Consider the following 27,413-nt stretch of genomic DNA (forward strand, 5'->3'; position numbering starts at 1 on the left):
TTGACAGAAAACATTAGACTACAGAGATCGACAAGCCAAGAATACCGTCTATCACCCACTCTGATTGCTCTCTTTATAGAGCCTCTCGCGCAGGTTGTTAGACAGGACCAAGAGATCAGAGGAGTGATGGTGAATGGCGTAAAACAAAAAATAGGACTTGTTGCAGATGATGTCATAACCTACATCAGACATCCAAATAAATCACTACCTATATTGATGAAACTTTTCCGAACATACGAACAGCTATCAGGCTATAAAGTAAATATCAGTAAGAAACAAATATAAACAAATTCCCTACCAGTGTAGTCATCGAGTCCCAAATTATGAGCTGTAAAAAAACAAATAGATCCAAACCCAACGTTTACATTGAGGCAATGGTTCAGTATAATTAAGAGTTATAAGACATAGAAAGACACCAATTTACTAAGGTGGATAGCATACAGCAATTTTTAACTAAATATGACAAAAGGTCTGAACAGTGAACAACCAAGGAAATTATGGCATGTTGTGTCTCACTGAAAGATGAACACTTGGAGCGTTTTTGAGAAATGAAAGAAAAGTTTGATTTGGATAAACATGAATTCTACAGATACCTGCAACTTACAAGCTATTTTAGGAAAGAGATCAGGATGGACGCCACCAAAGAAGTGAATAGTCTGGAATAAATCATAAACAAAGCAAACAAAGTAACAAAAATCAGAATTATTTCTGAAATATAATAAAAACATTTATATACATTCTACAAAATACATAAAAGAAACATGGGAATGAGAACTTAACATACAAATTGCAGATGGAGAAGGTTAAATATTTGGAAAATGTATCATTGATCCTCTAGCTCACGGATCTGGAGGGAGTTCTGGAAAAACCTGGTATACTTTTTATTTTTTTTATTACGCCTAAGGTCCAGGCAAACAATTAAGCACAGACATACCCTGTTGGAGAGAAGGTGGAGTTCTGAATACAGATCACTCATATTTTTTGGAAATGTGATAAAATAACACAGCTTTGGAAATTTTATGGGTTTTATTACTGAAAATACTTGGTTATATGATCCCTTTCTGTTGTACAGTACTGTATTTCCATAACCTGTCAGAAGGAAATGTTCTGTCAAAAGACAGACACTTGGTTAAGAATCTATTAATAGCTGGTTAAAAAAAAAGGTATCACATAAAGTAGGGTACACAACACTCTCCTACTCAAGATTAATGAATATTGATTAAAGAAGGAATCTATATAATGGAAAAGTTGGAAAGTAAAAGACAAACGGCAACAGGAAGCTCATCTCGAATAGAAAAGAGAAGAAGAGACTGTATTTAAATTAATACAGCGATGAAGACCACAGGAAAAACTCTTGATTGACTAAAAAGATGATAGAAACAGATACAGTATAGTGTAAGGACACCCCCACATCTCTGTACGGTTGGTGTTTGTAAAAAATGTCTTTTTACAAGCAGATAACATTAAGGTGTAACTTCCCTGATTAAAAGATTTTTAAAATTTGTTACCAGTTACATCAAATTTATGTCTGTTCTATTAAACATGATTTTCAAGCTTTTTTTCATATTTACTGCCAAGTCTCTGCTGTAAAGGTAAAGACATGTCCAGGTGAATATGAGAATATATTTTAAATGTGATGAGCTGCTTCTAAAAATAAGCTGCATGATCAACCGAAGGTGACGTGGTGACTTGGTCTGAGTGTCACAGTGGAAAAATAGGCCCTCACACATTTAACCACACTGTATTAAAGAAACCACAGCAACAGTACAACAATGTTCTTCTCACAGCTTAATTTAAAAGTGTGAAGCACTTCTGTTTACTGTCAACTGTCATGGAAAAATACACTTCTCCATTATTTCAGTATTCTTAAACTCTTTGAGCTTCCTTTATTTGTACTCCACGTGACTTGAAAAAGTAGCTATTGATTTGTTTTTGTAAGTTTGTTTCTCTGTCAAGACTGAGACAAAGTAAAAACTGTATGTAGAAGCAAACTATCTGTACCAGGTTGAAAAAAAAAAAAAAAAAAAAAAATTGACCGCACCAAACCGCCCCGCACCTCCGCTTCTATTTTTTTTTAACCCAACCCAAACCGCCCCATTAAAACACATGTTATGATATTGATGAATGCTTTTATTTAGTCTGAGAAAGGCGTATATGGTCTCCTAATTGGCACTGGAAACTGGCAACACAAAATGTATTTTCATTTGAACGTTAAGGCTATAAACATAAATAGGCAAATAACTAAAGTGTTTTAAATAAAATTAGGGTTATTTTTGAGACTTAACAATCAGTGCAATACAAAACAATATTTTGTCTTACATGTTATAGTAACAAAATGTAGACACTGATTAAGGTCCATTTTCAGTTTGACGGGAAAAAAAAAAAACAAAAAAAAAAAAAACAAAAAAAAAAAAAAACCTATTTCTTTAATTTATATGATTCATTATTTTGTAAAAGGACCATGTAAAGACTTCAGATGAAAAAATTAGTTTTATCTCCATATTTTTCCCAGGGATGGGCTTTAAAGAGTTAATAGTGAAAGCACACACACACACACACACACACACACACACACACACACACACACACACACACACACACACACACACACACACACACACACACACACACACACACACACACACACACACACACACACACACACACACACACACACACACACACACACACACACACACACACACAGCAAAGGGAACTCAAGGGATTGGACTAAACTATGTAGCCATAAGAAAACCACTAATCAGAGAGGCTAACTGGAGAAAAAGGCTTCAGTTTGCTAGGGAGCATAAAGACCAGACTATGGAGCAATGGAAGAAGGTCATGTGGTCTGATGAGACCAGATTTACCCTGTTCCAGAGTGATGGGCACGTCAGGGTAAGAAGAGAGGCAGATGAAGTGATGCAATCATGCCTAGTGTCACGTTTCAGCAGACCAGACCCAGTGAAAGTCAGAGACCCAAGGATTGGTATAAAGAGAGTTTTACTGGCACAAGGGAATGTAGTCAAGATGGAAGCATCTGGTTCCTTTCTGGCAGCTCGTCTGTGGACGTATGAGAGCAGGGGTGAGCAGACAGAATTATCAGGGACAAGAATCTGCTGAATATGACTACGTACCAGAGAAGGTGAAGGAGTCCACACGACAGATTTCTCCGGGACTGAGGACAGGAGCAGCCAGAGGAATTCCCACCGAGAAACTGTCAAAGCAACTAAACCAGAGAAAGTTAACATGTGGCAAGGTTGTCGGTTGATTGGTAAAAGCTCTAGATTGAGCCTCCCAAAATGTGATCCAGAGAGATCCTTCCAGTGATAGCGGTTAGGTCTGTAATCCAATATCCAAATCCTGAAGACAATCCAAAGGTCAGAGTTCCAGAAAAAGCCAAACAACAGAGTTACCAGAATGGGGCAGGCAGAATCAGGAAATCAGGTCAAAATGGGTCAGAGGTCAAAACAGATCAGCAAGCAGAAGATCAGAGCTGGAAGCATACAGGGATAAAACCAAGACAATCTGGCAGAGAAAGGTTGTCACACACAGGTATATAAAGAGCACAGTGCAGGTGGCGCGCATCAGTAATCAGAGCAGACAATCAGAGCTGGAAGGAGAATGCCTTCAGGGACGGTTGGGAAATCTCAACCCAAGCCAAACCCCGTGACACCTAGTGCCTACTGTAAAAGCCTGTGGGGGCAGTGTTAAGGTCTGAGGTTGCTGCAGTTGGTCAGGTCAAGTTTCAGCAACATTATCCTGCCAAAGAACGAGGTTAGCTGATACCTAAACGACCCAGTTATTCCATCAATGGATTTTTTTTCTTTCCTGATGGTACGGGCATATTCCAAAATGACAATGCCAGGATTCATCTGGGTCAGATTGTAAAACAGTGGTTCAGGGAGCATGAGTGTTATGGGTGCTGCTCATTGCAGACAGCTGTGGCTCTTCCTGCATGCAAATGTCTGGCCCGGATGTCTATTCGGTTGGTTGGACCTGACGCACCCCCGGTATCATCCATGCTGATTGGCTCATCATCCAGCCAATCATACTGCAGCTCGATGGAGTACCGGAAATAAAGGATTGCTGCAGAGGTTCATTCAGAAGGGAGAAGCTGGACAGCACAGGCTGCTTCCCCTCACCTTGGCAGAGTTATTGCTGCGTTGCTTTACTGTCTGTTCGTTGTGCTAAATGGTAGCATTTTTGTTGTAGATAGGGATGGTGAAACCGAGGCCTCATGAATCATCAAGCCAACTTTGACCCAAATGCATGAAAATGGCTTGCTGTTTTGAATTATTTGACCAAATCAAAGAGCTCCATCTGCTGGCTGTGGCCGTCTGATGCATCAGAAGGACAGCGTTGACGCCTCACATTTGTCATCCCTATCTCAACTTGGAATACGTGTTCAATAAATGATACGTAATCTACCATCCGAGTGAATATTTATTTTCTGTTCATATAAATAACAAGGAGAGGTATTAGTTAAGATTAGTTAAGGTAAGAGAAACTAAAGTATACCAATCTATAATGACTGTAGTGGTCTACTTACAGCGGGGACGTATGAGGGAAGTGTACTTGTGCAACAGGGATAGTGAATGTTTTAGTGATTTCATACAGTTGTAGTAAAATTGTTTACTGTTTTGTGTCTTATCATTTATAATTGCAAATGCATCTTATCGTCTACCTCATGAGTTTTTTTTTTTTTTTTTTGCATAGCTGATCGTTGTTGAATGTGGCACACTGCACAATTATGTACATAGATTATTTACTCCAAGTTTTTTTTTTCTTATCTTTATCTTCTATCTAGTTTTTTTTAACTGTTTATTTTTTATTTTATGTTTTTTGGCATTCAAAGTAAGATTTTCATTGTTCAGGGAAACTTGTTTCCTTACTGTGCAAATGACAATAAACACATTGAATCTTGAAATGTATTATGAGAAAAATGCTTTGGCAACTTTGTGATGAGTCGTAGATTTTTATTTAAAAGCGTATTTTCTGTCAGGCTTCAGTCTGCTCCTCTTCTGGCACACTACCTTTCCAGTTTTGGAGAGGTTGCACCTGAAAGAAACACAAGAATAAAATTGTAATTAACCAACTTTAAAAATCATTAAATTCTCTGCTGATGGTGATCAGAAACCAGCTTGGTGTCTAAGGTCCTGCAGGTTGTGGTTTAACTCTGCAGCTACAGACTGAGACGTTTCCTCTGATGTTCCTGGATGAACAGCAGGGTTAAACCTGGCTGTTTGTGTTTCCTGTGTGGAAGTAATTGTAGTCTTGTTCGGTGGGCTTTACCTTTGTATTGCACACAGTTTGGGTTTGAGCTGTGCTTTGTGTTAGTATGTGTTCTGCCATTTCGTTAACCTTTGTGTTTAGACCTTTGTCACATGTTGGGCTAGCTTAGGCTATTCATTTGTGATTGTGCTCACTTAGCTTATTGGAACTGCTGCACCTTTTGTTATTTAGTTAACACGCCGAGTTATGGGCACTCTTTTGTTTGTATAATCTTCGTATGGATTATTCGGCGGGTTTTGTGTTTGGTTATAGGAATAACCTTTATGGGTTATGTTTGACATCTGGTTTTATTCTTCAGTTATGCTCACACAATAAAATGTGCTGTGTTTTACTTATACATCTGTCCATGACTTACTTTTGTGTTGCGCCCACTCATACCCCTGAAGCGGGACGTAACAATGAGACATCATTTTCACACATGGACCACCACAGAGTCCGGAACTTAACTGTAATATTTGGGACGTGCTGGAGAAGGCCTTGCACAGTGGTCGGACTCCCCCATCATCAATACAAGATCTTGGTAAAAAATTAATACAACTCTGGATGGAAATAAATCTTGTGACATTGTAGAAGTGATAGGAATTATTTCTCAATGAATATTGCATATGAGCTCTTTATATACACACAGACACACTTAGTGTGCTAAGCATTTTAGAGATGGTTTAATAGTCATAATGCAGTTTATGTGTGCTCTGTGTTCTGACAAGGCTGATGCCTTTTTGAGCTGTGCAGATCATATGCTGCAGACCCTTCCTGTTTGTTTCATGCTGTTCCTGACCTGACACCATTCTGTCAAATATAAGCATCATAACTGAGGTGTCATCTGAACTCTTGATGTAGCTGCTGGGGTGACAAGGGACACATTCATGGGTGTACAGGGCATACAGGAGTGGGCTCAGCCCATGATTAGTGTGAGGGGGGAGGAGAGGTGGGGGCTGAGCTTCACATCCTGTAGTCTGTTTGAAAGAAGTCTCTAATCCAGGAACAGGTGGAAGGTGGGAGGTCCAGGTACCGCAGTTTCTGTACTGAGATGTCTGGTGTGATGGTGTTGAAGGTTGAGCCATAATCTATGAAGAGGACTCTTACATAGTTACCATGGTGTTCAAGGTGGCTCAGCATGGTGTGAAAAGTGATAGTAATGGTGTCCTTAGTGCAAGGTTTGCTTCTGTAGGTGAACTGGGAGCTTCAAATGTTGGTGGGAGGCAGACCTGATATGCTGCTGGTCCAGCTTCTAGAAGCATTACATCATCACAGACATTAGGGCAATGGGCCAGGAATTGCTGTTGTCACTGTCGTCTGGTATCTTGAGGATGGGGGCGATAGTGATGGTTTATATACAAAATGAAAAAAAGGCTTACCCTGTTTTAGTTTGTCTATTAATGAGAGTTTGTGGATGGTTGCTGTCTTGTACAACATGTAGAATCCATCATTTCTCCCACTTAGCAGCTTGCCTCCATTTGAGGTGTAAAAACCTTTGTTGTGCTATCATTGCTAATAGCAACAGTCTTTAAAGACAAAAAGACAAACAATTTCCATTGAAAATGGTCACAAAGAGCAAATTTATATTAATTTGTAAAATCTACTTTTTTGCAGAGTCCTGTTAGTCGTGCATGATGTCTATTACATCACCCTCAGTGATGGAGGAATACATGGCTACTAACAATTTTCATTTATTAAATTTCTTCTGTTAATTAAAAAAAAAAGATTTTCTGTCGTTTGTCTTTTAGTAACCTTGAAAATGAGCAAAATGAACAACAGTAAAAATCAGCTGCAGGCCAAACTTGAAGGTAAGAAAGATTTTTATCTGAATACACAAACACTAATATCACACTTCATAATATTTACCTCAATATTGTGATGTTTTACATTTTTAACTATGTCTTTTTTTTTAAAGCTACGGAAACTAACTTCAGTCAGCTGCAGGATGAAATGAAGAAGCTGAAGAACAAGACTGAAGGTGAGAACAACAGTAACAATCAGCTGCAGGTCAAACTTGCAGGCTAGAAAGATTTAACTGAATAAAGAAAAACCAATATCAACGTTAATAGTGTTAAACTTAATATTTCCATGTTTTACTTTCATCTGAACGAGTAAAAGTATATAAGGTTTATTTACAGGAGAAGTATTTAATACAGAATTACTTGCAAGTAATGAGAGTGGTCGTCCCGACTCGCGTGAAGTCAAGAGAGACTCTAGGGAGGCAAGAGGAAAAACAATAGTTATACATTTCTGTAGAAAGAATCCTCCTTCCTGAAGACCTTGGGTGGACACACAACTCCAAGATCTGCCGTCAAAACAACCTCACATAGTTGTGTCTCCACCAGAACCAGTCTGACTAAGGGTCTGAGGAAGGACCAGATAAAGGTCATCTTACCCTCGTAGTGAACTTTTAACAGAGCATGTATATGAAGAGAATAAACCTTAGAAGTGAATTAAAGCATGATGAGTAAAAATGTACAATGTAAAAAGTGTAATATAGTAACAATCAGTGTAAATACAATTTATAAATGAATATGGTAAAGAAAGTAATTATAGGTGTATAAAATTATATTAGATTATAATATTATATGTTATATTATATATTATACAGCTCTACACTTCCCTACACTGTGAAATGGGGTGGTGTTAAAAAATTTAAGCAGTTTGGCCCAGCGTCAGTTGGGATGTCGATCTACTGTTTTATTGACCAGTTGGACCAATAAATAAACTGTGTCAGCCTAACTTCCTGCTTTGCTGCCGTGCGGACGCTTCCTGCTTGGCTCTCCTTTCTGCTTGCATTTTCTTCTTTTTTTTTCTTCTTTTTTCTTATCTTTTCCAGCAAGAAATTTAGGAACAAGGACTCCTGGTCACTTATAAATGACTGGAACGAATATAGTTTTTGATAAATTTAGTTGATTGCCATCGGAGAACTAGTGGAATGATGTCTCCTAACCCTGCAGTATCAGTGAGCTGCACTGAGTGTGAGCAACTTTCTTTGAGCATAACACAGCTGGAGAAGAGGATTGAAACACTGCAAGACATTCGTGTGAATGAAGAATTTATTGACTCTATTGCAACTTATGTACAAGCTACTGAACTGTCAAATGAACTAAGTCAAATCTTCATATGCGAAGGCATGTCGGATGTGGAGCCTCCCGCTACAGACCTGGCTGATACACTTCCCTGGATGTATTCAAATGACACTGGAATAGCCTGATCCCTCCTTCTGGAACACTGTTGGTGTCAGACCAAAGTCATCAACCCCGGCCAGAACCTGGTCTGATGTTGTTTGTCACAGAGGTAAAGCCAGCAGGATATTTAAAGCTCCAGCACTCACTCCACCACCTGAGGTCTCACTGCATAATAAATATGATATGTTGACTCATATTAAAATAAATAATGATGAATGTAATGCAAGGATTTATAAAAACTCAAGAAATAGCCCTACAACTCAGCCCAGGGCTAACCAGAGCAGGAGGAGAGGCCAAAATTCCACAAACAGAACTATAGAAGTTAAAGGCGCCTCTACACAAAAACAAATAGACACAATTCTGATTGGGGACTCCATAACACAGCATGTGAGGATGGCAAAGACGGAAAATCTAACACTTTTTGATACATCAGTCAGGGAACTGACAGAGATCTTGCCGACCATTCTGTCTTCACATCCAGATGGTATGAAGATTATTGTCCACACAGGGTCTTTTGATATTCTGAGGAGGAGAATTGGCTCCGAGATCCTGAAGAAAGACGTTTCTCTGCTGTTGGAGAGACTGTGTCAGTTTGGAGCACCATGTCTACATTTCAGGACCCATTCCTACAGCGGGTAAAGGAATTGAACTTTTCAGTAGACTTCTTGGCCTGAACACATGGTTATCAAACGCATGTATCACCCATGGGATAAAGTTCATTGATAACTTCAATATCTTTTGGAACTGTAAGGAGCGATTCAGACCTGATGGTGTGCATCCAAATCTAACTGGATGCAGATTACTTGGCGCACACTTACGTCATGCTGTTGGGATGACAAACCCAAACATTTGTGTACAGATAAGAGCGAAGGACACAGCAGAGAGGCGATCTACTCCCAGCTCTCCCCCCTCACCAGACCCTCTTCTCCACATCACCTGAGGTCTTCAAAGGATGTCTCTATCTCGGTCTGAACCCCAGCGACCACCATCTACCAAGAAATACAGGGCTCCCCCTCCTCCCCCCCCCTCATCCTCCTCTTAGATCATCTGTCCTGGCAGAGCAGGGCACAGGAGGATGTGCAAGAGGTTCACAGAGCAGCAACAGAATTCACAACAAAGATAACATGCCATGATGCGTTCAGGGTCCTTGCTGTAGTTTTGCTACTACTAACAGCTGTTACTTTGTATGTTACTGACGTTTGTAATGTCTGTGTTAGAAAAGAGAAAATGGAGATGGGAAATAACAAAGATGGACCTGGTTTAATATGTTTTTCATCAGAGAATCTTTGTTATAATTGTGAAAAATCTGCCTCTGAAATAGAAAAACAGTTCTGATTTAAAAGTTTAAATTAAGAAGAATAATTACTGGATGTCTGAAGATTCTCATTCATCCAGGTCATGACATCCAGTGTTGGTTGTCTCAAGTCAACTGGACTGTTTTAGTTCCTTCAGAACATTGTGCTCTTATAGAGGATGAGCGTCCTCAGTTCTGATGGAGATAAGGGGAGATTTTACTGCAGTAACATGTGAAACCACTGGGTTGAGCTTGTTTCTGGGGAGGAGGCTACTGTCCTGTAGTAGACATCTACTTACCGTCTCTACTGCTTTCATGGCTGGCTGCATGTAAACAAAGTGGTCTCCAACAATGACTGACATGGGTCAAAGCAAAGCAGTGCAGACTTTCACTGATTACATCAACTATGTGAACATCAAAATCACATGAAAAGATGTGAACAACAACAACAGCTGCCTTTCCTGGACTGTACTGTCCACATGATGGAGGACAGGAGCCTGCAGACTGGACAACCCTCATCCTTTAAACACAAGCTCGGAGTTATCAGAACGCTTCAGTACCGGCGAGAAAACATCCCCACCAATGCAGAAGCCCAGGAGCAAAGAAAAAACAGCTCTTAGGATGATAGAACTTATGGATTGTTTCTACCTGGACTGGACCTTTATTAAAGCTGCAACTAGACCCAGAAACACCACCGACATAGGGAGAAAGGAAAAGAAGCAAAAGGAAAAGGAAGAGTTGTCATCCCTGATGTGGCTGGAACATCTGAGAAACTCAGGAGGATTTTTAAGAAACAGCAAATAGCCATGTTTGTCAAACCCAGCCACCCCGTCACAGAAACTGACTCATCCTAAAGACCCGACTCCACACTCTTAAAAAAGCAAACTGGTGTTGCAGGTCAGTGCAGTGAGGACTGCAATGAGCTCTATATTGAGGAAAACAATCACTCAACAGATGGATGGCTCAACACAGGAAAACTAACTCATCAGATCAGGACTCAGGTCTAAGGTCCTGAAGGTTGTGAGTTTTCCTCTGCAGCTACAGACTGAGACGTTTCCTCTGATGTTCCTGGATGAAGTTTATGATTAATTTTAAAGTCTGCTTTTTGCAAGGCTATTTAAAAAAAAACATCTATATAAAGAAAGGGAAATAAAGCCTACCTGTGATGTTGAAGGTAGCGCCTGCTCTGTCCTTCTCTCATGCTCCGAGCCCCTACAGCAGTTACCCTGGCAACGGCGTCTCGCTCAGACTTTTGTTTTCCAAAATCTCTAAAAGCTAAGTGTGATCCAATAAAAGCTAATGCTGATGTGATGCTTTTCCTAAATTTGTTGTCAAAATGTAATGTGTACAATCGCTAGCAGAATCTCATCCTGTCAACAACCCGCGATCTCCTCAGCGTTTGGAATCTCTCATTGAGAGGTAGACAAGCCCGGTCCCTTTGAAGATCCCGCATGCTGCTCGATATGCGCTGATGACGTAATGAGGCCTCGTTTGGTCTTTCACGTGACTTTTGGCATGCTGAATCCTGCTCAGAGACAATGCTCGCAACACTTCCGTGTCACATGCTCGACACGTGATCGAGCAGATCGGCTCGAGCATAACATCCCTAGTTGTAGACTATTTCGTATTTGCAGCAGGGTTAAACCTGGCTGTTTGTGTTTCCTGTGTGGAAGTAATTGTAGTCTTGTTCGGTGGGCTTTACCTTTGTATTGCACACAGTTTGGGTTTGAGCTGTGCTTTGTGTTAGTATGTGTTCTGCCATTTCGTTAACCTTTGTGTTTAGACCTTTGTCACATGTTGGGCTAGCTTAGGCTATTCATTTGTGATTGTGCTCACTTAGCTTATTGGAACTGCTGCACCTTTTGTTATTTAGTTAACACGCCGAGTTATGGGCACTCTTTTGTTTGTATAATCTTCGTATGGATTATTCGGCGGGTTTTGTGTTTGGTTATAGGAATAACCTTTATGGGTTATGTTTGACATCTGGTTTTATTCTTCAGTTATGCTCACACAATAAAATGTGCTGTGTTTTACTTATACATCTGTCCATGACTTACTTTTGTGTTGCGCCCACTCATACCCCTGAAGCGGGACGTAACAATGAGACATCATTTTCACACATGGACCACCACAGAGTCCGGAACTTAACTGTAATATTTGGGACGTGCTGGAGAAGGCCTTGCACAGTGGTCGGACTCCCCCATCATCAATACAAGATCTTGGTAAAAATTAATACAACTCTGGATGGAAATAAATCTTGTGACATTGTAGAAGTGATAGGAATTATTTCTCAATGAATATTGCATATGAGCTCTTATATACACACAGACACACTTAGTGTGCTAAGCATTTTAGAGATGGTTTAATAGTCATAATGCAGTTTATGTGTGCTCTGTGTTCTGACAAGGCTGATGCCTTTTTTGAGCTGTGCAGATCATATGCTGCAGACCCTTCCTGTTTGTTTCATGCTGTTGCTGACCTGACACCATTCTGTCAAATATAACCATCATAACTGAGGTGTCATCTGAACTCTTGATGTAGCTGCTGGGGTGACAAGGGACACATTCATGGGTGTACAGGGCATACAGGAGTGGGCTCAGCCCATGATTAGTGTGAGGGGGGGGGCTGAGCTTCACATCCTGTAGTCTGTTTGAAAGAAGTCTCTAATCCAGGAACAGGTGGAAGGTGGGAGGTCCAGGTACCGCAGTTTCTGTACTGAGATGTCTGGTGTGATGGTGTTGAAGGTTGAGACATAATCTATGAAGAGGACTCTTACATAGTTACCATGGTGTTCAAGGTGGCTCAGCATGGTGTGAAAAGTGATAGTAGTGGTGTCCTTAGTGCAAGGTTTGCTTCTGTAGGTGAACTGGGAGCTTCAAATGTTGGTGGGAGGCAGACCTGATATGCTGCTGGTCCAGCTTCTAGAAGCATTACATCATCACAGACATTAGGGCAATGGGCCAGGAATTGCTGTTGTCACTGTCGTCTGGTATCTTGAGGATGGGGGCGATAGTGATGGTTTATATACAAAACAGAAAAAAAGGATTACCCTGTTGTAGGTTGTCTATTAATGAGAGTTTGTGGATGGTTGCTGTCTTGTACAACATGTAGAATCCAGCATTTCTCCCACTTAGCAGCTTGCCTCCATTTGAGGTGTAAAAACCTTTGTTGTGCTATCATCGTTGATAGCAACAGTCTTTAAAGACAAAAAGACAAGCAATTTCCATTGAAAATGGTCACAAAGAGCAAATTTATATTAATTTGTAAAATCTACTTTTTTGCAGAGTCCTGTTAGTCGTGCATGATGTCTATTACATCACCCTCAGTGATGGAGGAATACATGGCTACTAACAATTTTCATTTATTAAATTTCTTCTGTTAATTAAAAAAAAAAAGATTTTCTGTCGTTTGTCTTTTAGTAACCTTTAAAATGAGCGAAATGAACAACAGTAACAGTCAGCTGCAGGTCAAACTGGAAGGTAAGAAAGATTTTATCTGAATAAACAAACACTAATATCACACTTCATAATATTTACCTCAATATTGTCATGTTTTACATTTTTAACTATATCTTTTTTTTTAAAGCTATGGAAACTAACTTCAGTCAGCTGCAGGATGAAATGAAGAAGCTGAAGAACAAGACTGAAGGTGAGAACAACAGTAACAATCAGCTGCAGGCCAAACTTGCAGGTTAGAAAGATTTAACTGAATAAAGAAAAACCAATATCAACGTTAATAGTGTTAAACTTAATATTTCCATATTTTACTTTCATCTGAAGTTGTTTTAACACCATTGAATTCAACAACAGTTCAGAACAGTCATGAAATCTCCCCCTCCCTCTCCTGTTAATCATGACACTGTCAGTGATCAGCTGATCGGCTTTTCTGTTGCTAGTACGTCTCTCTTGTTGTTTATCGTTCAGCTGAGAAGGAGGAATCTAGCGGTTCATGGTTCACACTGGTACATGTTTAACCAAAAGTATTGTTTTCAGATGGGCGACCAATAGTAGGCAACATTTATCAGTCTCATGTCAATCAGACACGTGTTACTGTCACTGAAGCTGAAGAATGAAAAATGTTAATAACAGCCTATTTCTCTTAGATATTGTTTACCTTTATTTCATATTTCTTTTCAGTATTAATGAGGTTTGCTAGTGAAACAGCTTTAAAATCTACTAGTCATCCAAGAACTGTGCACATCTATAAAGATAGATCAGGTTCAGATATGTAGTGAGAGTGAAGCAGCAAAAGGAAGCAAGACGATGTCTTCTCTAAATCAATGATGCTGTACAGATGTTGGAGACACAGGTCTGATTGGGCCATGAATGCGGTGAGAGAAGTTATGAACAGGTTCTGAGATAAAAATCAGAGCAGGACCCTTCTCTAACAAAGTAGCTGATAGGTGGTAGAAAGGATTTATACTGCAGATATGCAGAGTGTTGTAGAAAAATAACCAAGAGTCTGGAACGAGTAAAAGTATATAAGGTTTATTTACAGGAGAAGTATTTAATACAGAATTACAGAAAGTAATGAGAGTGGTCGTCCCGACTCGCGTGAAGTCGAGAGAGACTCTAGGGAGGCAAGAGGAAAAACAATAGTTATACATTTCTGTAGAAAGAATCCTCCTTCCTGAAGACCTTGGGTGGACACACAACTCCAAGAGCTGGCGTCAAAACAACCTCACATAGTTGTGTCTCCACCAGAACCAGTCTGACTAAGGGTCTGAGGAAGGACCAGATAAAGGTCATCTTACCCTCGTAGTGAACTTTTAACAGAGCATGTATATGAAGAGAATAAACCTTAGAAGTGAATTAAAGCATGATGAGTAAAAATGTACAATGTAAAAAGTGTAATATAGTAACAATCAGTGTAAATACAATTTATAAATGAATATAATAAAGGAAGTAATTATAGGTGTATAAAATTGTATTACATTATAATATTATATGTTATATTATATATTATACAGCTCTACACTTCCCTACACTGTGAAATGGGGTGGTGTTAAAAAATTTAAGCAGTTTGGCCCAGCGTCAGTTGGGATGCCGATCTACTGTTTTATGGACCAGTTGGACCAATAAATAAACTGTGTCAGTCTAACTTCCTGCTTTGCTGCCGTGCGGACGCTTCCTGCTTGGCTCTCCTTTCTGCTTGCATTTTCTTCTTTTTTTTTCTTCTTTTTTCTTATCTTTTCCAGCAAGAAATTTAGGAACAAGGACTCCTGGTCACTTATAAATGACTGGAACGAATATAGTTTTTGATAAATTTAGTTGATTGCCATCGGAGAACTAGTGGAATGATGTCTCCTAACCCTGCAGTATCAGTGAGCTGCACTGAGTGTGAGCAAATTTCTTTGAGCATAACACAGCTGGAGAAGAGGATTGAAACACTGCAAGACATTCTTGTGAATGAAGAATTTATTGACTCTATTGTAGCTTCTGTACAAGCTACTGAGTTGTCAAATGGATTGAGTATATTCTTCATACGTGAAGGCATGTCGGATGTGGAGCCTCCCGCTACAGACCTGGCTGATACACTTCCCTGGATGTATTCAAATGACACTGGAATAGCCTGATCCCTCCTTCTGGAACACTGTTGGTGTCAGACCAAAGTCATCAACCCCGGCCAGAACCTGGTCTGATGTTGTTTGTCACAGAGGTAAAGCCAGCAGGATATTTAAAGCTCCAGCACTCACTCCACCACCTGAGGTCTCACTGCATAATAAATATGATATGTTGACTCATATTAAAATAAATAATGATGAATGTAAGGATTTATAAAAACTCAAGAAATAGCCCTACAACTCAGCCCAGGGCTAACCAGAGCAGGAGGAGAGGCCAAAATTCCACAAACAGAACTAGAGAAGTTAAAGGCGCCTCTACACAAAAACAAATAGACACAATTCTGATTGGGGACTCCATAACACAGCATGTGAGGATGGCAAAGACGGAAAATCTAAACTTTTTGATACTTCAGTCAGGGAACTGACAGAGATCTTGGGCCGACCATTCTGTCTTCACATCCAGATGGTATGAAGATTATTGTCCACACAGGGTCTTTTGATATTCTGAGGAGGAGAATTGGCTCCGAGATCCTGAAGAAAGACGTTTCTCTGCTGTTGGAGAGACTGTGTCAGTTTGGAGCACCATGTCTACATTTCAGGACCCATTCCTACAGCGGGTAAAGGAATTGAACTTTTCAGTAGACTTCTTGGCCTGAACACATGGTTATCAAACGCATGTATCACCCATGGGATAAAGTTCATTGATAATTTCAATATCTTTTGGAACTGTAAGGAGCGATTCAGACCGGATGGTGTGCATCCAAATCTAACTGGATGCAGATTACTTGGCGCACACTTACGTCATGCTGTTGGGATGACAAACCCAAACATGAGTGTACAGATAAGAGCGAAGGACACAGCAGAGAGGCGATCTACTCCCAGCTCTCCCCCCTCACCAGACCCTTTTCTCCACATCACCTGAGGTCTTCAAAGGATGTCTCTATCCCGGTCTGAACCCCAGCGACCACCATCTACCAAGAAATACAGGGCTCCCCCTCCTCCCCCTCCTCATCCTCCTCTAAGATCATTTGTCCTGGCAGAGCAGGGCACAGGAGGATGTGCAAGAGGTTCACAGAGCAGCAGCAGACTTCACAACAAAGATAACATGCCATGATGCGTTCAGGGTCCTTGCAGTAGTTATGCTACTACTAACAGCTGTTACTGTGTATGTGTCAATGGGTGTTGTATGGATCCAAGGAGTGAAGCTTACGGAGAATGATAAAGAACAGTTCATTAAATGTGCAGAGGAGATTGCAGGGTTTGCTGAACGGACGGGCTGGAGCGGCAGATAGGACTTTCCGGGATGCAGGCGAGGTATGGACGGTTTCTTGGGAGAGAGATGTCAACAGGTTAGTATCAGTTAGACACGACAGAATCAGATAACGTGCATGACTGGTTACCACGATGAGTAGTATAATCCAGCGATGACTGGATGTCCGTGTGGTGGTTATATGGAGGTGAGGTGATGATCTGATGTACTTCAGCTGCGCCGTCGTAACAGCGGTGTCAATTGGCAGTCCGAATATGGGCAACAGGAAGCACTGATTGAAGATGAGCATGGGCCATGACAGTGCCCCCCCCTCAAGGGGAGCCTCCAGGCGACCCTCCGGCCCGACGGCGGTGAAAATCACGGACGAGGTGGTGGTCCAGGATGAAGGAACGCTGGACCCAGGACCGCTCCTCCGGGCCATACCCCTCCCAGTCCACCAGGTATTGAAGACCACGACCCCGGCGGCGGACATCCAGGAGACGACAGACAGAGAAAGCCGGACCACTGCCAACGACCCGGGTGGGTGGAGGGGTTTCCGGAAGGAGGGACCAACGGACTGGAAGAAACAGGCTTGAGCTGAGAGACGTGGAAGACAGGATAGATACGCATGAACCGGGGCAGGCGCAGCCTCATGACCGCAGGGCTCCGCACCTCCAGGATCTCAAAGGGCCCGAGGTACCTGGGCGACAGCTTACGAGACTCCGTGCACAGGGGAATGGTCTTAGAGGACAGCCAGACCTGCTGCCCAACCCGGTACGGAGGTGCGGGAACCCTGCGCCGATCCGCACCACGGGCGGTTCCTAGCCTCGGTCCGCCCCAGGGCCGTCCTGGTTAGCGCGCCACCAGCCGGCGACAGCGACCCAGATGACGCTGCACGGAGGGAACAGCGAGCTCCGCCTCCTGGTCCGGGAAGAGTGGAGGCTGATACCCCGGGGAGGCTTCGAAGGGGGAGAGACCTGTGGCTGAGGAGACATGGGAATTGTGAGCGTACTCCACCCAGCACAGGTGACTGCTCCAGGCGGAGGGGTTATCGGCAGCCACGAAGCGCAGGGTGGACTCCAACTCCTGGTTTAGGCGTTCTGCCTGACCGTTGGTCTGTGGATGAAACCCCGAGCTCAGACTGACGGATGCCCCTAGCTCCGAGCAGAACAACTTCCAGACCCGGGACACGAACTGGGGACCCTGGTCAGAGACAATGTCCATAGGAATGCCATGGAAACGGAAAACATCGTTTGGACATGATATCAGCAGTTTCCAAAGCGGTGGGCAGCTTGGGCAGTGCCACAAAGTGAGCCGCTTTGGAAAACCGGTCTATGATGGTTAGAATAGTTGTGTTACCTCGGGACGGAGGGAGTCTGGTAACAAAATCCAGAGCTATATGGGACCAGGGCCGCCCAGGAATGGGGAGTGGTTGAAGGAGTCCTGCGGGAGCTTGGGAGGACCGTCTTTCCCGGGCACAGACTGGACAAGCCCCCACGAATTCCCAGACGTCCTGTCCCAGGGTCGGCCACCAGAACCTCCGCCTGATGAGGGTCGCCGTGCGTGCCTCGGCCAGAGTGGCACGCCACGCGGGATGAGTGACCCCACTGAAGGACCTGGGAACGGACATTGTCGGGTACAAAAAGCTTGTTAGGCGGACCGGTACCTGGGTCCGGAGGCTCTTGCTTGGCTTCCCGGACATTCTGTTCCACTTCCCAGGTGACGGCAGCGATTATACAGGATGCAGGCAGGATAGGATCAGGATCTGGGGACGGGCCTCCGGAGCCGAACTGGCGTGACAGTGCGTCTGGTTTCACGTTCTTGGTTCCTGGCCTGTAGGTCAAAGAGAAATTAAAACGTCCGAAAAATCATGCCCACCTGGCCTGACGTGCATTCAGCCGCTTGGCCGACTGGATGTATTCGAGGTTGCGGTGATCTGTCCACACGATGAAAGGCTGAGCTGCTCCCTCCAGCCAGTGGCGCCATTCATCCAACGCTAGTTTCACGGCCAGCAGGCTCACGGTCCCCCACATCGTAATTGCGTTCCGCTGGGGAGAGGCGACGGGAGAAGAAGGTGCACGGGTGTAATTCGCCTGTGTGCTCCGATTGCTGAGACAGAACCGCCCCCAACCCAGTATCCGACACGTCCACCTCGACCACGAACTGCCGGGAAGGGTCAGGCTGCGTGAAGACCGGAGCCGAGGCAAAACGCGCCTTCAACTCCTTGAAGGCTGAATCAGCGGAGTCCGACCAGAGAAACGGTGTCTTGGGGGAGGTCAATCCTGTGAGTGGGGCTGCCACCAGGCTGAAGTTTTTGATGAATCGGCGGTAGAAGTTAGCGAAGCCCAGAAAACGCTGCAGAGACTTAACGGAGTCCAGTGTGGGCCAATCCAACACCGCCTGAACCTTCGCCTGGTCCATCTGCATCTGCCCGCTCGTGAAAACGTAAACTAAGAAACTGACCGTGTCCGAGTGGAAATGGCACTTCTCCGCCTTTACATACAGTTTGTTCTCGAGGAGTCTCTGGAGTACTAATTGGACGTGTTTCTTGTGTTCTGACAGGGTTTTGGAATATATGAGAATGTCGTCCATATAAACGAAAACAAACCGGTTGAGAAAGTCTCGGAGCATGTCGTTTACCAGGGCTTGGAACACCCCCGGGACATTGGTGAGGCCAAAGGGCATGACTAGATACTCAAAATGCCCCAGGGGGGTCTTGAAGGCGGTTTTCCACTTGTCGCCCTCCTTCACATGGACAAGGTAATAGGCGTTACGGAGGTCGAGCTTGGTGAAGATGGTGGAGCCAAGCAGTGCCTCAAAAGCAGAGTCGATCAGGGGGAGAGGGTAAGTATTGCGGACGGTGATCTTGTTCAGGACCCGGTAGTCGATGCAGGGACGGAGGGTCTTATCCTTTTTTGGTGACGAAAAAGAATCCAGCACCTAACGGGGAGGATGAGTGTCGAATTATCCCGGCATCGAGGGACTCCTGGATATATTTCTCCATAGTGTCTCGTTCCGGCCCGGAGATGTTGTACAGTCTACTGTTAGGAAGAGAGGAACCGGGCAGGAGCTCTATGGCGCAATCGTAAGGTCTATGGGGAGGCAGAGATTTGAGTTTGCTGAAAACTTCGGCTAGGTCGTGGTAATCGACCTGGAGTGGAGTGAGATCAGGGACTACCGTACTGCTGGGGTCTGTGTCTGCTGGGGGAACGGCTGATCTAAGACAGGCCTGGTGACATTCTTCACTCCAACCCATGATGGATCCGGAGGTCCAATTGATTTGGGGATTGTGGAGAGATAGCCAAGGGTGACCGAGGACCAGCGGGGAGTTGGGTGCTGAAATCAGCTTAAACTCGATTAATTCAGAGTGATTTCCGGAGAGCTTCAATCTGACCGGAACAGTGGCCAATGCAGAAGCCCAGGAGCAAGGAAAAAACATCTCTTAGGGTGATAGAACTTATGGATTGTTGCTACCTGGACTGGACCTTTATTAAAGCTGCAACTAGGCCCAGAAACACCACCGACACAGGGAGAAAGGAAAAGAAGAAAAAGGAAAGGGAAGCGTTGTCATCCCTGATGTGGCTGGAACATCTGAGAAACTCAGGAGGATTTTTAAGAAACAGCAAGTAGCCATGTTGTCAAACCCAGCACCCCGTCACACAGAAACTGACTCATCCTAAAGACCCGACTCCACACTCTTAAAAAAAGCAACCTGGTGCTGCAGGTCAGTGCAGTGAGGACTGCAATGAGCTCTATATTGAGGAAAACAATCACTCAACAGATGGATGGCTCAACACAGGAGAGAAACTCATCAGATCAGGACTCAGATTTTCTCCTTCATTCATTTTAAATACAGACTTTTGAGGACCTCAGTGAAAAATTCTTGGACAGAGAAGATGAGGGGTTTGAGCAGCAAGTGAAAGAGGCCATCTATGTCAAAGTAGAAAAAGCTTCAGTAAACAGAGGAGGAGGACCTGAGATATCAGCTCTCCCCCACCTACAGCAGCATCTCTTCAGCCATACCAAAGACAATGAAGAGACTGACCCCCACTTAGCCTCAAGTGAAACTCCTGACAATAGTTGCTATTAATGACACCTCAGCTTGTACACTCACTACTTCAGTAAAACTTCTCCATCAGAACTGAAGAAGCTCTTCTGGATGAGAGCAAAATGTTTTCATGAAACTAAACCAAGTCCAGCTGACTTGACCCAACCTACGTTGGATACGATGACTGAATACTACGGCAATACTTCCTGAAAAGGAGAAATAGGGAAACAGATCATACTTCAGTGGGTTTCTGGAGTCATTTTAAGAAGAACTAAAGACTGAAAATGAAACTTAATGGAGCATGTTAAAATGTAGAGCATCGTCTTCATTTGCATTACATTACACTGCATTAAATCACATTTCACTGAGACAAAGTGGATAAAAACACACTGAACTACAATAGGAGTCACATTTTCACATTTGCTGGTTAGTTTCGAATCATGTGAATTTACTGTGATGTATCGTTGTCAGCAACTTAAAACTAACATCTGATTTAATTTTTCCTCCATGAATATTTCTGTGAAGGACCAATATATATAAATGAGAAACTTGAGGTATTTTATGGAGTAAACATCCTGAAAGAATTATTGATTTGACATTAAATAACATAAAATCTGATCTTGAAATACTTGTTTGATATTCAGAGATCTGCTGTCCTGATGGATGGATAACTTTTCAATGCAGTTGTTACTTTAAATCCACTTACTGGAAAACCTGGTCAGAAAGCAGGAAAGACTGTCAGGAAAGAGGCGCTGATCTGGTGATCATAAACAGCAAAGAGGAACAGGTGGGTGTGTGTTTGATTTTTTATGTCTGTGTGATCTTTGATGTAACTGATCTGGTACTTTAGTCTTGATCTTTTGTCAGTCTGCTTCCTGTCCTGATGGATTTCACTTTAAATGGTTTTCAAGTCCTAAAATCAGGATCAGCTGATCAATTAGATCCATTTACTTGATTTACTTCATGAACTCATGAACTTTCAAAATGTAAATCTTTTCATATTTCAGAACTTTATGGTTTTGTTTTGACTCAGTTCTGCTACATTAGTTAAAAAAGAATAATTGTTAAACATGTAGTAAAAATGTGATTTATTTACCAGAACAAAGACCAGATCAGTATGAGTGAAAAAATGTTGCTGAATGAATCATAAACATTAAAAATTATTTTCAAGAACAACAAAATCAGTGAAAACTGTTTTCTGATCAAAGGAAACTACAGGAAACTATAGTCAGTAGTTTTTAATTAAATTTCAACATTTGTTTAACAAGACTGAAAATTATTCATTAACATTTTGTTGCTTTTGATTTTTGCAGAATGGAAGAATTAAAAAGTTTGTTTTTCTTTCAGATACTGTTACAGTTGTGTTACTACAACAGACGAGCAGAATAATGTTTTTTTTTTTTTCTTCTACCTTTTCTTGTCTGTCCAGGAATTTGTCAGTAAACTGAGTTCATATTTCTGGATCGGTCTTGAAGGGACAGGACGTGGATGGAAATGGTTGGACGGATCTCCACTGACAGTAACGTAAGAAATTCTTTACAATGTTAATTAATATCATTGTTTAGAGCCGTTAAATCTAAAATGTAGAATCTTACAAATTTCTCCTGATAAATATAAAGATCAGGAGATAATTTTAATTTGTTTCAACAAGTATCTCTCTGAATGAACAACTTGAAGTTTGTTCACTAAAAACTTCCTGCAAGCCGACTGAAAAACTACAACAAAACATGTTTACAACTGACAAAGTATTTTACTACATTTAATGGCTGAAAGGTTTTTCTGTGTCTGATGGTTGACAGTGAAAAGTCATGGAGGAGGACAGACTGATCAGAAATAAAACCACTAACAAGCTTAAACCAGGAAGCAGATCAGCAGAGGAAACATTTCTGGAGGATTGAGCAGCTTTTACAGAATTTAATGAATAAATAGAGACAATGTTGGACTTTATCAAGAGTCCATAAATGATCTATAATCAGTCCAGACCCATAATCCTGTGTGGTTGTCACATGTGTGTACGTTCTAGAAGATGATGAGAAAGAAATACAGAAAACATCTGAAACTTATAAAGAGGAAATTTATCTGAAAGTGGAAATAATCCTGAATTTCAGTCCAGTTAAATGTGATGTTTTATTTGTCCAACAGGTTCTGGGAAGATGGAAAGCAGAACAGATACGGCAGTTACAGAGTGTATAACAATTATGAAGGGAAATGGAACCCAACATATGACACTGTTTCCGCTAACTGGATCTGTGAGAAAAATTCTTCTGTCTCAGTGATATAAATGTGTTTGCAGTGATTAAACTGTCAAATTTGACTCCCAAAAAAGTATTAAGAAAAGTTTTCTTTGTTGTAAATTTCAGATGTCATGTGTCACTCATAATCTACATATATCGTCCCTCTGTAGTCTAATATATAGACAGAGTAGTGAAGGTGGAAGTCATCCATACAACAACAACAACATATAAACTTGTTCCACTCATTTATTGTAAAACAAGGAAAACTGCAGCCTCTCTTTACTTTGTTTACTTGCTTGATTTATGATGTTTTTTCTTGCTAAATCTACAGTCAGTATCATCTTTAATTATCTGGCACACATGAAGGTAGCAGCTGAAGATTTTAACAAGAAGAAAAATCCTCAATCTTAGTTGTTTTAATCTGGCTTGTGTGAATAACTGCAGACTGATCAATGGAGGAGAACTTTCCTCCTTCAGATAAAATGTAAACAGAAATGTGGTTACGTTTCTTTTTGCAAACAGCAGGATGTACTGGAGAATGACGTTAGTGGATGCTTCTATGGGCCACAAACTAATGTCTACTTTTTACATGTATACAATTGTAAGGATTGTGTTTTATACTGAGATGGAAAAAGTAAAGATACTGAGCTCTGGGAAAAATGAGAATTTGTGTTCTACAAATTTAATAAACACTGAAAAACAACATATTAGTTGGATGATATAGAAAAAAAGTTCAACTTGTCACCCAGACACTAATATGTGGACATTTCTAAAAGTCCCCCAGTTACAAAACAATCTTACTTTTGTTAATTGTTTTTATTTCTTATCAGTATTTGATCCTTTTTACTCATTCAGACATGTTGTTATGTTGCATTGCTAAACCTGAAATTAAATCCTATTCTTAAGCCTCTACTTCTGCAACCTCACAGACCTTGCAGTGCTTGTTTAGCTCTATCAGAACGTCAGTGGGATTCACTGTTTTTCATGAACCCTGTGAAATGTGGACTGAAGGCATGTACTGGTGAAAACTTGCACTGAGATCTAAACAGCTTTCAAATAAATGTCTGTTTCATGATTTATGATCTTTTTCAGTCAAATGAACACTTATTTTTCCAACGTGTGTGTCAGTTTCTACTTTATGTTGTTAGACAGACTTTATTGTACTGGTTAATTATCCAAGGCCATGATTATGTTTCAGTCAGGAAACATTTTAGTAAAATGAGTAAAATTGCAAACATGTTTGATTAATTAGAAATACATAAATAAAACTTTAACTTTTTCCCTGAAACCGTTTAACTGCACTTCAGATGTTCCTGAATGCGACAGCAAGCAGCTCAAACATTGCTGATTATTCTTTTAAGAAGTGAAACCCACAAGTGTGAACATCATGTTTCTTTGTGAGGAAAACAGTTTCATGCTTCTAGTGTAAAATTCTAATCAAAATAAACTGAAACGTGAAAGAAGCCTCTGATCATTTTTTCACAATATATCCACTTGCTGTTTAAACTAAAAACTAAACCTTCTGGGTTTGTTTTTATCCGTACAGTCGCATTTATGAACTAGTTATCTGACGTAGACGTACTATTTTCAGACTTTAAGACTTTTACCGAGCTTCTAAGAAAATATTGCTGTGAATGTGTGATTTGTGCTTTGAGGGTGTAAAAGTAACACTGGACTTATTTTTTACCTGCTGATCCTCATCTGGCGACAGACAGCAGCTCAAATCGTAGCAGCAGCAACTTCCAGCAGCTGCCACAGGCCACCGTGAAGTGGAACAGCTTTCCAGAGCCTAACCGGACGGCTCAAACTGATGCAGTTCAGGACCAACTTCTTCCAAGAAAAGTTTTATATAAAATAAAAAAGGCAATGACAGAATTTAACTCCATAAGAGACAAGAAAAGTCAGTTTATTTTTATAGCAAATTTCATGTACAGGACAATTCAAGTGCTTTATGTTAAACAATAATAGCATTACAGATATTAAGAAAATTAATAGATATATATATATATATATATATATATATATTTCCTTAACATGTATATAATGGTGTGTTAGTTGGTATAACAGTTAAAAGTAATTTACATTACCTGTAAAATGACATCCTTCTGACGGTTTATAGCAAGGGACCGGTCATGACGTAGCAGTTTTTCCTAGTTAGCTAAATACTTTTCAACGGTGTTACATTCTCAATTCAGGCCAAAACGGAAAAAATAAAAATAAAATAAATAAATAATAATAATAATAATACTGAAAAAAGTCACCTCTCACAGCTATGGATTAATGTGGTCATTATGGAGAAAAATGACCACTTAGTGTTTTGGATATTGTAATATAGACAATATGGAGAATAGCGAGACAAGAAGTTACATCTGTCAAACTAAAATATATGTTATACAAAAAATATTACAAAAAATAAATATTCTTTGTCATATTTTCCTTGTTATAATATTCCTCTTTAACCACACCCCCCCCACCCCCACCCTGTTTTCTTTGTCCACTTTTCTCTTCTTGATAAACCTTTGACAGAGACATCTTTCTTCGTCCAGAACTGATGGTCCATCTGACACTTTCAGAGCTCTGGTTGCCTTTAGCTTTTTTCCTAGCGGAGTTTTTACAAATGCCCGCCCTACTCTGCTTCTGATTGGCTCTAACGTCTCAAACTCTGTGTACTGATAGGTTGCCTGGTTCCTGTCATTTATAGCACTCCTCCGTGCGTGTCCTGCTTCTTTCAGACAGAGGGTTAGGTGACCACGATTGGCTGACTTTCATCTATGGGATGTAGATATTTGTGGAAATGATTTATTAACAATAATAAATAAATAAATAACTATAAAAAGCGCATAGTTTCCAACCTAATTACAAGAAAATCAAATTAAAATATATCACTGATAATGTCAGTGTCATTATGTTGTGGAAATTCAATGCACCTATCAAATGAAGAAAACTGAATAATTGCTCAAACCCACATATGGCTCTGGAGCCGCAGGTTGCAGACCCATGGTCTAGTCACAGATGATGGAGATGCACTGCTTTGGGCAGGATGGCAAAACTTGGTGAACATAAATAATGATTATCATTAAAATGCCGTCAATTATATCCAGGGATACTTTATTTCACATTATAAACAAAACAGTTTGTGAACCTTGAATTTTAATTCCTAACTCTCTTTCTAATCTCTATCTGTTTTTAAAGTGATTCATCAAAGATTCTTTTAATTTTGTTTCTTTTCTGTGTATCACCTTCATGTCATTACAGGATGGCATTGCAAACCGTACTGCACACCAAGGCTTCAGTCCCCTACAGCAGACTGCCACCTATTCAAATTCATGTGGTGGCAACCAAAACACAACCCAGAGTCCTTTCATGGGACTTTTCCGAAGACTCTGTCACTCCCATGGTGACTAAAATGAACAAATTGGCTGTGATCAGCGATGGCAACATCATTACAAAAATTGTATTATTTGAGGAGTTCTCAGGGAAAGTAGTTGAAGGCAGGAACTACCTCATGAGGGGATATTCCCTAAGAGGAAACTCCCCCCCATACACTATTTTAATTGCTAATAAAACACAGTTCATGCCAGCTCTCCAGTGACTGTGCCTGAACATTTGATGCATCAGGCGACTGCTCTAATTGACCCACCCTCCAGGAAGATCCACCTGAGGGAGTTTGGGCAGGTACAGGGTCATGTGACTGTGGAAGGAAGGGTCATTGAAGTAAGTTTTCAAACCACAATTGAAAAATGTTGTGTACATTAAATTTAATCCACATTACAACTTCTATCTATTTAACTGCTTATTGGGCAATGACCACATTTGTACACTTCATTGTACATACAAAATGCTTTTGCATGAGTTCTCCTCACCAACCATCAAAGATCAGGCTACATTTCAACTACTTCACAGAGATCAGTCTTCAGCATAAAACATTGGAAAAAAACTGTTAGTACTGACCACTTTCTACTGTATAACCTGTTGTTTTAGGAAAAAGTATCCAAGTGTTAAAGTCTTGTAATATCCTAAAATATTATAATCTTTTCTTACTACAAAAATTCACATTTCCAAGTATTGCCGGGTGTATTTTGTCCGTTTCATTAAATGATTGTACAAATAAGATATGAGCAATTTATTTTTTTATGATTGTCGTAATAGTGCTTTATTGCTTCATCAGCTCTGATTGGCATAGTGTAATTGGATAAACAGTTGGATATAAATGGTGTAATTCATGCTTATGTTCATTTTTATATTTAGAGTTCAGCTCCCAAATAAATTCTGCTGAGGACGGAGGAAATCCCTCTAAAGAACATTAAACTGCAACAGGTAAGTATAGTCAATGTGAGGAAGAAAAGGACGGGGTCACAAGATCACATTAAACAGTATGCCTTTATCTTTGTTTTTACTGAGTGTAGTTGATAACGAGATTTCATTGTGCTCCAGAAATAAACTGATATGTTGAGTTGTGTACTACAAAGTACAGTGTGCTCGATGTTTTAGAAATAAAGTAGATGACCAGGGGCTTCATTTATCAAACTGTGCATAGCAAAGAAAACTACAGGTGGTTGGTGT

General features: G+C 41.0%; 1 protein-coding gene across 1 annotated transcript in view; it reads left to right on the forward strand.

The window, feature by feature from the left end:
* Positions 1–27,413, forward strand: part of LOC121656682 (C-type lectin domain family 4 member F-like) — a 781,688-nt gene that overhangs the window by 185,615 nt on the left and 568,660 nt on the right. Inside the window, exons 12-14 of the mRNA XM_042011801.1 lie at positions 7,187–7,249; positions 13,176–13,235; positions 13,342–13,404. Of these exons, the coding sequence (XP_041867735.1) occupies positions 7,187–7,249; positions 13,176–13,235; positions 13,342–13,404 (186 nt within the window). The remainder of the gene's footprint in view (positions 1–7,186; positions 7,250–13,175; positions 13,236–13,341; positions 13,405–27,413) is intronic.

Source organism: Melanotaenia boesemani, chromosome 17 (genome assembly GCF_017639745.1).
Source record: "Melanotaenia boesemani isolate fMelBoe1 chromosome 17, fMelBoe1.pri, whole genome shotgun sequence".
Classification (NCBI taxonomy): Eukaryota; Metazoa; Chordata; class Actinopteri; order Atheriniformes; family Melanotaeniidae; genus Melanotaenia; species Melanotaenia boesemani.